Source organism: Mobula hypostoma, chromosome 14 (assembly GCF_963921235.1).
Source record: "Mobula hypostoma chromosome 14, sMobHyp1.1, whole genome shotgun sequence".
Lineage (NCBI taxonomy): Eukaryota > Metazoa > Chordata > Chondrichthyes > Myliobatiformes > Myliobatidae > Mobula > Mobula hypostoma.
Genome location: NC_086110.1, coordinates 15,596,808 through 15,609,940, shown reverse-complemented (window position 1 = coordinate 15,609,940; position 13,133 = coordinate 15,596,808). Strand labels below are relative to the sequence as shown.

The following is a 13,133-nucleotide window of genomic DNA, read 5'->3' as shown; positions in this document are numbered from 1 at the left end:
TTTCTTCCAGAACATTGAGGAGCCCTGATTTGTCACTAAGCGAGGACATTAGGTAACAATCTGGAGAAGGTTTCCTTGCCCATGGTGTTATGAGATCTGCATACCCTCCATGCTGTATACCTCTTGGTAGGCCTGTCATGACCGTACAACACGCCAAGGTACAGTGGTGGAGGAGCTCATGACATTGGCTGAAGGAAAGGGATTCAGTAAGCATGACTTTCTCAGGTTGTCGCCTAATTTGTGAAGATTTGCAATGACAACAGAATTGAACACAGTGCATAGAACATAAGACATTACAGCACAGTACAGATCCTTCAGCCCACAATGTTGTGCCAGCCTTTTAACTTACTCTAAGATCTAACCCTACATAGCCCTCCATTTCTCTATCACCCACGTGACTATCTAAGAGTTTTAAATGAATCTGCCTCTACTACCATCCCTGGCAGGGGTTACATGCACCCAGCACTCTCTGTGAAAAGAACTTACCTCTGATATCCCCCCTATACTTTCCTTCAATCACTCCAGACTCATTTTACCCCTCCCTAGTGTGGACCTGTGTCTGAGAGGAGCTAGTTTTTGCAGATTCAGCAGAAGATCTTTAAGAACGGTCTACATCTTTGCCTGCAGAGCTTGGCAGCTTGTAACTACCATGAAAAGTACCAAACATCTGTAGAGTTGTAGATTCAGCAAGAGGCGAATCAACAGTTAACCTGTGAGTGACTGATGATCCCTCTTAATTAGGACTGGTGGTGGGGTCCATCCTGTAGCTTCACAGACAGTCAGTCATTGCTGGTGCAGTGGGCCCAATCTGACAAGCCTAGAGTCAAATAATCCAAGCACCTGCATTGGCCTGACTGTCTACCTGCTCTGGCAGGCATTCAGTGCAGTCACAAATCTGTCCTACGTGGCATTACATTTGTACATACACTGCACATATCTCAAGGCTCTAGTTAAACCTGGTATGGAATCACTGATGCCCAGGAATGTAAAAGTCTACAAAAAAGTGCTGGATACAGCCCAGTCCATCACAAGCAAAGCCCTCCCCATCATTGAGCACATCAACAAGGAAAGCTGCCACCTTCAAGGACCCCCACTATCCAGATCAGGCCTTCTTCTCACGACTGCTCTTGGGAAGGAGGTACAGGAACCTTAAGTCCCACACCAGCAGGTTCAGGACCAGTTATTACCCTTCAGTCATCAGGCTCCTGAAGCAGCATGGGGAACTTCTCTCATCTCAACACTGAACTGATTCCACAACCTACAGACTCACTTCCAAGGGCTCTCCAACTCTTGGCCTCAGGGTATTTATTTACTTTTTTATTAGCGCAATCTGTCTCCCTTTGCACATGGTTATTTGTCAGTCATTATTTAAATATAGTCTTTATAGAAACTCTATTTATTTACTTTTCTGAAAACACCCGTAAGAAAATCAATCACAAGTTAGTATATGATGATATATACTGTACGTATTTTGATAATAAATTTACTTTGAAGTTTGAACTTTGAAAGCGGATTACTTTCAGGTTAGTTACAACCACAGAAATGTACAATCAGTGCCTACAGTTCAGGAATTATCAATGATCCTTCCATTGATAGCAACTCATAAGAACACTATTACAAGATAACAGGAGATTGTTAGGATATCAGAGACAGTTTTTGCTACCTAGACAAGTGTCCAGAGAACTTGAAGAACCCCCAACCCCCACCACCCCCCTCCACCCACCATACTGCCACAGAGGACAGGCCCAAGCTTTCACTGGAGTTACAGATCAGCAAACACGTGAAGCAATAATTGCTCAAGCAAAGTCTCCAACTTCATCACCACCTGCTTTATACTGGGTGATTTTGCCACCCGGAGGAATGAGTTTCCAACAGGATCTGTATCAAATCCATGAGGCCTGCAGGAAGAACGGGAAAATGAGGTGTGCATTGCGCAGGCTCTGAACTCTCTGACTAAGAACTATTTGACATAATGATGTCCTGTCACTGACAATTCTCTGCACATAATTCCCTTCAATGATTCCACTTTTCTATTACTCATGCTTTTCATTCAGACCTCTCTCAACTCTTAGAATCTTTCTTCATGTTACCCATGTGCACTTTACCTTTCCTCACTATTTAAATGTTTATGTACATGTTTTTCTCCTACATAATCAATTATATTCAACATCCCTTGCACTTGTTATCCATCACCATATAATTCTAGTAGATAGAAATCTTGTACATTTCCCCCCAATTACGTAGAACCATAAACGTCTAGTAAATGTACTTTTGTATTATACAGTATTGTCATAAGAAAAGACTTCCTTAATATCCAATGAACTCTTGTTTATCCAATATTTATGCATCCATAATTCCCATGCAGCCAGCAAAATATTCTAAGACGAGACCATAGGACTATAAAACCATAAGATATAGGATCAGAATTAGGCCACTTGGCTCATCGAGTCTGCTCTGCCATTTCACATTACTGATCCAATTTTCCCCTCAGCCTCAACCTCCTGCCTTCTCTCTGTATCCCTTCATGCCCTGACCAATCAAGAATCTATCAACCTCGGCCTTAAATATCTATAAAGACTTGGCCTCTGCAGTTGGCTGTGGCAAATAATTCCACAGATTCACCACTCTCTGGCTAAATAAATTCCTTCTCATCTCCATTCTAAAAGGACGCCCCTCTCTTCTGAGGCTGTGTCCTCCAGTCTTAGACTCTCCCACGACAGGAAACATCCTCTCTGATCCACTCTATCAAGCCCTTTCACCATTCGATAGTTTTCAGTGAGGTCACCCTTCATTCTTCTGAATTCCATTGAATACAGGCCAAGAGCCATCAAACACTCTTCCTATGACAAGCCATTCATTCCTGGAATCATCTTCATGAACTTCCTTTGAACTCTCTTCAGTGTCAGCAGATCCTTTCTAAGCTAATAATGCAATTCATTTTGTCTTTATAAAAATAGGCACATTAAGTTTTATGCAAAACAAGTGTAAAAAAATATTTTTAGTTTATTTATGTTTACACATTAGGGTAGTGAAGTTCAAGGATGATTAGCAGCATCCTCTTTGTAGATTTGGTACTTTATATGATGGTAAATACAGTCATTTACAGGATGTATTTTGGCTGTATTTTACATTAATACTGTTTAGCCCTAAAATACAGAAATACGATGTAAAACACGGTCATTTAAAAGGCTATGCAGATAACGTGTAGGCTGGCAATTTATTAAAACATTGTGCATAGAATGCTAGTGTGTGGCGCTTTGTTGAGGAATTTCCATGCAAGTGGTATTCTCCAATCATCATGAACTTATGTAATGATTTTATTTGTTGAGATGCAACTGGATTCTAATTATTGTCCATTTTGTTGACCCAGTAGGTAGATCTGAAGCCTTACCAAAGCTTTCCATTTCCTCTTTTCCCATCTCCTTTTCTCTACCTTACCTATGAGGACGTCCACCTTGCCAAGTTCTCTGAAGTTCTTATTCCATTTAAAACAGAGATGCAGAGAAATTTCGTTAGCCAGAGGATGGTGAATTTGTGGCGTTTGTTACCACGTGCAGCTGTGGAGGCCAGGTTGTTGGGTGTATTTAAGGCAGAGGTTGATTGGATACGGAGAGAAGGCCAGGGAGTGCAGCTGAGGAGGGGAAAAAAAGATCAGCCACGAATGAATGGCAGAGCAGACTTAATGGACCAAATGGCCTAATTCTGCTCCTATGTCTTAAGGTTTTATGGAGATGGCTGCATCTGGTGAAGTAATATGTAGAATATTGGCATCAAAATCCCATGGTTCATAATAACCTGCCCATGTAAAGCAAGACTCCATCACAGGGAGAAACTTGTACATGATCTGACTTCAGGTGAAACTGTTCAAGAAATAGGTGGTGGCAAATTTCATTATAATTTACTGTCACTTTCACAAAGTTGAAATATCACATTTATAATCTGATTTCACAACTGGCACTTTATCCAGAGTTTCTGGCACTGCACTGAGTGATCTTCTTTGTTCAACCTTTGACCCTGATCTATTTATTTTTATGATGCTGTGACTGTGATGCTGACTCAATAACTGTTGCAAAAATGTTTTTGTTTTGCTTATGTATTGACGACATTTTAGACCATAAGACGTCGGAACAGATTTAGGCCATTTGGTAATGTCTTGCAATTTCATACTTACCTCGCTCAAGTGGATTGAAGCCACATCAAGATGTGTTCATGCGAGGCAGTGCGTGCTTCTTGCCAGGAAAAATGACTCCAAAGACTCGGAAAGTTTGCTGGAAGCCATGACAGCTTGTGGAAAAGAGCAGAGTCCCCAAGTTCATAAATGCTGTAGAATGGTTAATCGTCACGCACACATTAGAGATTTATTCCATCCCTCAACAACTGCAACTAGCCTCACACGTTGCTTTGTGTAATACACCCTCATTATTCACCTAACAATAATCTTCTTATCAATTACACCTCCTACCTAACATTTATGTATCTATCATACCTTCACTAAATGATTCACACCCTCATTTCATAGATTTCACACACTCCTGGCTGTTCAAGCACTTCACCCAGACAATTAGATATAGCAGCTAAATTAGACCATTCAGTCCATTGAGTTTACTTGGTCAAGACAAGCACACCGCCCAGACAAATTCCATCATGTTTGCTAACACACACCACCTTCTGTCCTGTTAGAAAAGCCATCTTACAGTCACATCAGATTGCCACGGTCAAGCCCTATCCTTAACCTCTGGTGGAGATAATGCTGGCACCTATGTACAACCTCCACAAGAAACTAACCCTCCATGTGAACCTGCTCCTATATTGTGTGAAGTTTTTCATTGGTTATATGTGTTCTTTCTTCTATTCACTATGAACACCCACAAGAAAATGAATCTTAGGCTGACACATATCAATTTACTTTGAACTTTGAACTTGCATTGAGAATTCTGCTGAACGATGAGAGAGGAAAGAATGGAGGCACTCACTCATCTGACACTCGGAGCCACCATCTGAGATACTGACCTGCAGCCAGAACTGAGCTCAACTGCTTAGCATCTGAGGAGCGTAGAGGGGCCTCTACTCAATGGACTTCAGAAAGATCAAGTGGAATCTCATTGAAATCTATCAGATACTGAAGGACCTGGATAGAGTGAACAGGGAGAGAATATTTCCATGAACTGGGGAGTTGAGGATATGAGAGCACAGCCTCAAAATAAAAGAAAGCCCTTTAAAACTGAGATAACAAGAAAATTCTTCAGCCAGATGGTGGTGAATCTGTGGAAACGGTCACAGAGGGCCATAAAGGCCAAGCCACTGGATGTATTTAGATTAGATTAGATTTAGATTATGAGGACACTCAGTCCTCTTTTATTGAAATTTAGTGATGCATGCATTAAGAAATGATGCAATTTGTTCCTCCAGAATTACATCACAGAAACACAAGACAAACCAATACTAAAAAAACTGACAAAAACCAGATAATTATAACATATAGTTACAACAGTGCAAAGCAATACCGTAAATTGATGAAGCACAGACCACGGGCACAGTAAAAAAAAAGTCTCAAAGTCTCTCGAAAGTCCCATCATCTCACACAGACGTTTGAAGGGAGAAATTCTCCCTGCCATGAGCTTCCAGTGCTGCAAACTTGCTGATGCAGCATCCTGGAAGCACCCGACCACAATCCAACTCTGAGTCTGTCTGAAAACTTCGAGCCTCCAACCAGCCTTCTGACACCAAGCACCGAGCACCATCTCTGCCGAGCGCTTTGACCCCAGCCCCGGCAACAGGCAATAGGCAAAGCCGAAGATTTGGGGCCTTCCCCTCCGGAGATTCTCAATCGCACAGCAGCAGCGGCAGCGAAGCAGGCATTTCAGAAGTTTCTCCACTTGTTCCTCCGTGCTTCTTCACGTCTGTCTCCATCAAATCAGGATTGTGCACTATTTATTTATTTAACAAATAAACAATATCTAGTTAACGAATACGATATCATTCAGAGCGGCCGTATTTAAGGCAAAGGCTGATAGTTTTTTGGTTGCTAGGAGAATTAAGGGTAATGGGGAGAAGATGGGGCAATGGGTCGAAAAGAATCACCCATGATTGATTGGCAGAGTGGACTCAATGGCCGGCATGGTCTAATTCTGCTACGCCGGTATATCTGATGGTCTTACAGTCTAATTCTGCTACGCCGGTGTATCTGATGGTCTTACAGTCTAATTCTGCTACGCCGGTATATCTGATGGTCTTACAGTCTAATTCTGCTACGCCGGTGTATCTGATGGTCTTACAGTCTAATTCGGCTACGCCTGTATATCTGATGGTCTTACAGTCTAATTCTGCTACGCCGGTGTATCTGATGGTCTTACAGTCTAATTCTGCTACGCCGGTATATCTGATGGTCTTACAGTCTAATTCTGCTACGCCGGTGTATCTGATGGTCTTACAGTCTAATTCTGCTACGCCGGTGTATCTGATGGTCTTACAGTCTAATTCTGCTACGCCGGTATATCTGATGGTCTTACAGTCTAATTCTGCTACGCCGGTGTATCTGATGGTCTTACAGTCTAATTCTGCTACGCCGGTGTATCTGATGGTCTTACAGTCTAATTCTGCTACGCCGGTGTATCTGATGGTCTTACAGTCTAATTCGGCTACGCCGGTATATCTGATGGTCTTACAGTCTAATTCTGCTACGCCGGTGTATCTGATGGTCTTACAGTCTAATTCTGCTACGCCGGTATATCTGATGGTCTTACAGTCTAATTCTGCTACGCCGGTGTATCTGATGGTCTTACAGTCTAATTCTGCTACGCCGGTGTATCTGATGGTCTTACAGTCTAATTCTGCTACGCCGGTATATCTCATGGTCTTACAGTCTAATTCTGCTACGCCGGTATATCTGATGGTCTTACAGTCTAATTCTGCTACGCCGGTATATCTGATGGTCTTACAGTCTAAGGGTGCCCAGGAGTCAGTACCCTTGAAGACTCTGAAGGCTTTGCTACAGAAGACTCAGTTGAGTACTTTGATGGGGCAATCCAGAGACAGGCATGTTTAGTCGGGTGCTTGAGGCATTAATAGATCTGCCTAATGGATGGGATGTGATATACAGAAGGATAGGGAGTCAAAATCTATCCTTGCACAGGACCTTGTGTGGACCCTACAACCCATTCTTTCCAGGATGAAGTTGGCTGCCAGCTCTGTTTCAATACCTGCAGCCCCAACCCATCACGTACATCTGATGCACAAGATTTCAATTTTTGCTGCCGTGCAAGGGGAAGCTCCCCAACATGTGCATGTTGCAGTGCAAGCTTGGCCTGATCAATACGGCAGAGGTTACCAACGTTGAAAGGGACTTCCAGCCTATCACTACACACCAGCAATCCATCTTTCCTTCAGCCACTCGAACCACTAAGGAAGCAGGCTGGAAGAGCAGAATGTAAATTAGCTGACCTCTCTTAGAACAGCAGATGATCTCATTTCTGTCACTCCCAGCCATCCCAAACTTCATGGCAGGCCCAATGCTGGACTATCTTGGTCAACACTTGCTCCAGGTAATCTTTCAGTGTTGGCTGAAGACCTCACTGTAAATGAGAGGTCTCTCCAGCAGCTTGGCTGTCACATCTCGCGCACTGTTGCAGAGGAACTGAGGGAGAGGCCAAGGATGTTAGGCACCAAAGCAATGCTCTAAGGCAGGGTGTCCCAACCTGGGGTCCATCGACCCCTCAGTTAATGGCAAAGCTCCATGGCATTAAAAAAAATTAGGAACCCCAGCTCTAAGGGAATTAATTGGAATCTGCATAGTTGCACCCTAAATTGGATGTTTAAGTTAGGCAGCATTGTGTCACAGATGGTAGAACTCTTGCTTCATGCTGATTGGTTCAGTCCTGACCTTGGGTGCTGGCTGTGTGGAGTCTGCCTGTGACAGTGTGAGTTTCCTCTGGGTACTCCAGTATACTCCCACATCACAAGATATGCAGGTTGGTCAGTACCTTTACCCCATTGCCATTGCTGTTACCTATCAGCCATCCCAGACTCCATGGCAACTCCGATGCTAGACTATCTGGTGGGAATGAAGGGAAACTAAGGACACTGGGATGAACATAGGATTCCTCTGATTGATTGGCTGATAGTCGACATGGATTGGATGGATTGAATGATCTGTTTCCATATTGTTTGATCAGCGATTCGATACATGGCTTGCAGTGATGGTTTGGCCAGGCAGTTTTCAGGAACCGAGGTCAAGTCACTTTGAAGATTAGAAAGAGAGTGACGATAACATAGAAACTGTAGCAGAACGAGGAATAATTGTTGATTAACTCAGGGGTATGGGCTTTCCTGGCAGAACCGGGTTTAACAAATGCTGCTACCAGCCTGTCAGGAGGTTAGAACAGACATTACATTGAAACTGCTGCCATGCTGTTAAACCTGGGAGACCAGAAGGCTGATCCCGTGACAAAGGAGAAGAGCAACCTCATTGCAGGATAGTGTGTGACTGCATTTCAGGTGGTAGTGAACTATATCAAAGGCTGTCCCTATTAATCCTTGCTGGTGCAGTCACCACATTGCCCAGCATTCCCTGGATTTGTCTACAGTATTATTCCCAGGTATATTACACTGATTCCCATTGTACAGACCACATAGTCACTCATCATCCCTGAATGTGCATAACCCTGCCTGCTCTTTCTTTTTAAGTTTTGGTAAATTAAAATTCTGCGACAGGAACCATGATCATTTACCAACAGTAAACGAAAGCCCAAATAAGAGAACATAAAAACAAAAGAAAATGTTGGGGATACTCAGCAGCTGGAAAGAGAAGCAGAGTTAGTTTCAGGCTCCAAACCCTTCATCGACCAGTAGAGTTGCTGCATCGCGGCTCGGTGACCCATGTGTCTGCTGTCGATGTGGAGTCTGCCCAATCTCCTTGTGACCATCTGAGTTCCCCCCCATATCTCAATTAGGTTTGGGTTGCTCGATGAAATGGTCATTGTAAGTCGTCCTTAATGTGTAAGAAATCTGTTGGGAATTACTGGGAATCTGGGGAAAGTCGGTTACAGGGGAAAATGAGAGAGAATTAACTCCATGGGCCGAATCGATTTTTTATAAGAAAATATGGTACTGACGCTTCGTTTCCCTTTGTTTTCAGCATCTGACTTTAACGTGGCGATCAATTAAAGGCAAGGTTCTGATCCACGTGGCAATGGTACCATTTTACAACCTTGGACCTCGCCCTGCTGGTGTTTCGGGGACCGGAGGACAGGCGGGTAGCCAGCACCCAAGGAATTGCGTTAGCTTTGGAAAGGCGGCGGCGCGCTTTGGCACGTACTGGGTGGGAAATGAGCTCTAAGACAGTTCTTATTTTGTCCCTGTCGGAAGACCAATCCTCAGGCGGAGCCTCGTTGCACAAATGGTATTCCGGCAATTATCGAAATAAATGTTATCCACTTTCATCAGAGAGTTCTCATTTTAACACGCCTTTCATCTTCGCTCTTCTACACAACGCACCGCTCGATGCACATCTCAAACCACTTCATAAATATTGCATTGATTTTTTTAATATAATGTTTAGTAAAACATAATCCTCCTAATGGATAACGGATGATCGGATATTCTAAACCACAGATGTTTGCTGCGGGAAAGACTGTTCTGGAGAGTGGATTAATCCAGATGTCAGGATTTTTGCCGCGAGAGAAATGGTCAGATAGGGATGTCTTTTTGAGGAAGGGCCAAAAAAACACAGGAATTTGACAGTCAGTTAGAAAAAGGCTGTTGCGGCGAGGAGGGGCTGGCATTGGATGTTATTTATAGATTTCAGTGGTGGCCAGGATGGTGAGGCGAGCGGGAGTAGCAAACCAGCAGTTCGGTTGCTCGTTTGGCTCTGGTACCCTGATTTGCACATCTCAGGTACTGTACACGCCCTAAAACCTGGAAAATGGAAGCAGCCGTTCCAGCAGAATTCACAGCTATCGTTGCGGCTCCTCGCACTGTTTCCTCGCTTGGGCGCACGGAGCGTTCGCGATCCAACAGCCCCAGCGCCGTGTTTGTGTGAATCTAACTGCGCTCGCTTCACTTCCCGGTCTCATCTGACTTTACAGTAGCCGCGTATTCCAGCCTGCCTTACGCTAAAACGTCATGGACTGTAACTTAACAGCTCCGACCAGCATTCTAAATGCCGGCGATTTTCTGGTTAAAATCCATTCAACAGCGATGCATTAAGGGCGTGATCAATTGAAAGTGCTCACCATAATTCCTAGCCCCCCCCCCCCACAAAGGCGGGTAGATAGATCATAATCCTATTTAAATTCATGTTCAATGAGCATGCTGTGTGCGTGTGTGTTCAGAAGTAAGAGTCTTCCACATATGAATTTCAGCTCCATGTTGCATTAAATATGTAAACTCCGTTTGTGCTCCGAGCTCAGATTTCCCAGTGCAAATATTGACTTCAGTCGCCTTGACACACCCACTTCCCGCAAACGCCAGAGTCTGAGGAGGGCACCCGCGATTGCACCCTTTTCTGGCACGCCTTGTAATGAGGAGATCCACTTCAGCGCCCCTACCCCACCCAACACCACACCTCCACCCTCAGCCGCTGCTTAAGGTGCAGTGAGCAGCGGCGGCGCCGGGTGTTGGTGGCTTGGCGCAGGCTCAGTGTGTTTTTGACGTCAGTGTGGAGCGGGGCTGGCGCACTCTCTGGCACTCTCTTCCCATTGTCAGCAGCCGAACGATGCGATCGGGCTGAAACGTTGCCGCCGCCCAGCAGATATCACCGAGCAGTAATCCAGTGACAGTCCCTTCCGGCCGAAGCCCCTGTTCTCTCTCTCTCCTCCCCTCCCCATCTGAAGACCACTGTCTTGATTGTGCAAATCTGCAAAGAGAGAGAGAGAGAGAGACAGCGAGAAAAGGGGAAAAAAACAACCCCCACCAGCCTTTCTAGGATATTCCTGTATCTGTGCACCGGCAAGGAACGGAGTGAGCCCGGCCCCATCTCTCCTCCGGCTTTGGATGTGCGATTAAAGACCAGGCGTTTCGCAAAGAGAGGGTTCAGTTCGAGTGAGTGAGTGAGTGAGGAGGAGGAGGAGAGAGAGAGAGAGAGAGAGAGAGAGAGAGAGAGAGGCCAGAGCTGTGCTACTTTCCACACACTAACCATGGGATGTACAATGAGCGCCGAGGAGAGGGCAGCCATGGAGCGGAGCAAAGCCATCGAGAAAACCATAAAAGAGGATGGCCTCAGCGCCGCCAAGGATGTCAAGCTGCTGCTTCTCGGTAAGACCGAAGGGCCTCCCTCCACCTCCTTACCCTTCCTCCCTCCCTCACCGACTACAGGCTGGTGGCCTCCTCCTCTCCCCTCGCTCTAATCTCCCTTTATCTCCTTACATTTACTAACGCATCTTCCACCCCATGGTTCCCCGTGCCCACTTTCTCTCATCGCTATCTCCGTTTTCCAACAGGGGCGGGCGAATCGGGGAAAAGCACCATCGTAAAGCAAATGAAGTAAGTGGCTTCTATTTTTTTGGGGGTGGGGGAAGATAATTCGCTTTATCATCTGGTATGGATTGCAACATCGCGGATACATCCCCCTCGCCTTATGTTGACGCCTTAATATTGAGTCGATACTGTATCTTGAGGTTAGATGTATATGAATGATAGACCGCCATATTTATGGTGTTGTTACCTCAGTCTCCCGTCTCCAATATATTGAAGGCTTCGGTGGACGAGCCGTGACTTTTCCCAGCATGTGGACTTAGGTGGTTGGAGGGTCCAGTGATATATTGATTTATTTATTGCTGAGGATGGCCTCTTTATTTTTGTTGAAAATCCCCATTTCTTTGGGCAAGGGTGTGGATCCGGTGCACTGAAGTAGTAGCTGGATCTGCTTCTGTGAATGTACGAGTATGCATCAGGACACAGATTGGGCTTCGGAGGAGGGGCCATGGAAAGTAAATCGTTCGCCGCTACCAATCAATCTATTATAGCCACCAAGCTATCACCCCAGTCTTTCTGTCACCCTTCGGTGTATAACACTGACTGCGAGGCCAGCTTTCTCAAAAATGTCTACAGTCGATGCGAAATTAACCCGACAGACGGTAACCTGAACATTTGCCATTTTCAAGGCTTTTAACCTAGATTTTGCCTTTACGATTCATTATGTTAATTAATCAGCCGGGATTCACAGATCCCGATTCACAGTATTAATAAACAGGTGGAATTAGTGGAATTTCTGAGCAGCTTGGTCCTACCCTATTTCGTACAGTCCCTTGAATCCTAATTTCTTCAGACAATATGGGATAATGACGCTTTGGGGGCGGGGGAGAGATTTAATAAAAGAATGTACTGAACGTTTTAACCTACATCTATGTTTGCTATATAAAAACGAACTGGGTCTGCCTATTATGTGTGTGGCTGCCACTGGTTTGTGTACCAGGGATGTGAATGTCAAAGCACACAAATCACTCAAAGACAGCGAGCGGTCAGGTACGGAAAGCAATCCAAGGCTAATGGAATGTTAGCGGTCATCTCATGGGGCTTGCAATACAAAAGTAATCAGCTCTGCTTCATTTACCCAGAGTCTTGGATGGACCACATCCTGAATGTTATGATTAGATCCGGCCACTCCATCCCAAAAATAGTACCGTTTGTTACCTTAGACACGGCACAGATTCGCTAGAATAACATTGAGGCTTAAATTATGCGTTTATTGGGCTTGGCTTTATGTTCCCTTGAGTTAAGAATGTTAATAGCAATTGGTAAAGGCATGTGAGATTTTTTTTTAAAGAAAGATGATTTCATAGCCATGTCCTCCCCACCACCATCTAAGGTGGTTCCTCTTGTGAAGTTAATGGGAACAGAAGACAGATCTTGGAAAATTTCATCTTGGTATTCCAGTGTTTAAATCATAAAGAACAATCCCCCCTCCCCCCCCCCCCCACACACACAGCGGTTTTAGTAATCAGGGCATTCCTTAAAATTGTTGTGGTTGCTGAGACAATTGAAATGTTCATGACCACAGTAGATAGCTCTTCATAATTAAGGATGTCAAGAAATATCTCGCTGTTGACTGTATGGAGATGATTATGTATAAACTAATTGAACGTCAGAACGGGTTTAAAGGTTGAATGCGTCTATACTGTATTCCTTTTTGTGACAAA

General features: G+C 44.6%; 1 protein-coding gene across 2 annotated transcripts in view; it reads left to right on the top strand.

Annotated features, from left to right (window-relative positions):
• Window positions 1–10,321: 10,321 nt before the first annotated feature.
• The window catches only part of gnao1a (guanine nucleotide binding protein (G protein), alpha activating activity polypeptide O, a), a 302,643-nt gene continuing 299,831 nt past the window's right edge, over window positions 10,322–13,133 (top strand). Inside the window, exons 1-2 of one of the 2 annotated variants that reach the window (XM_063066715.1) lie at window positions 10,322–11,250; window positions 11,436–11,478. In XM_063066715.1, the coding sequence (XP_062922785.1) occupies window positions 11,133–11,250; window positions 11,436–11,478 (161 nt within the window). In that variant the 5' untranslated portion in view covers window positions 10,322–11,132. The remainder of the gene's footprint in view (window positions 11,251–11,435; window positions 11,479–13,133) is intronic. The other variant, XM_063066714.1, reaches the window with a different exon arrangement.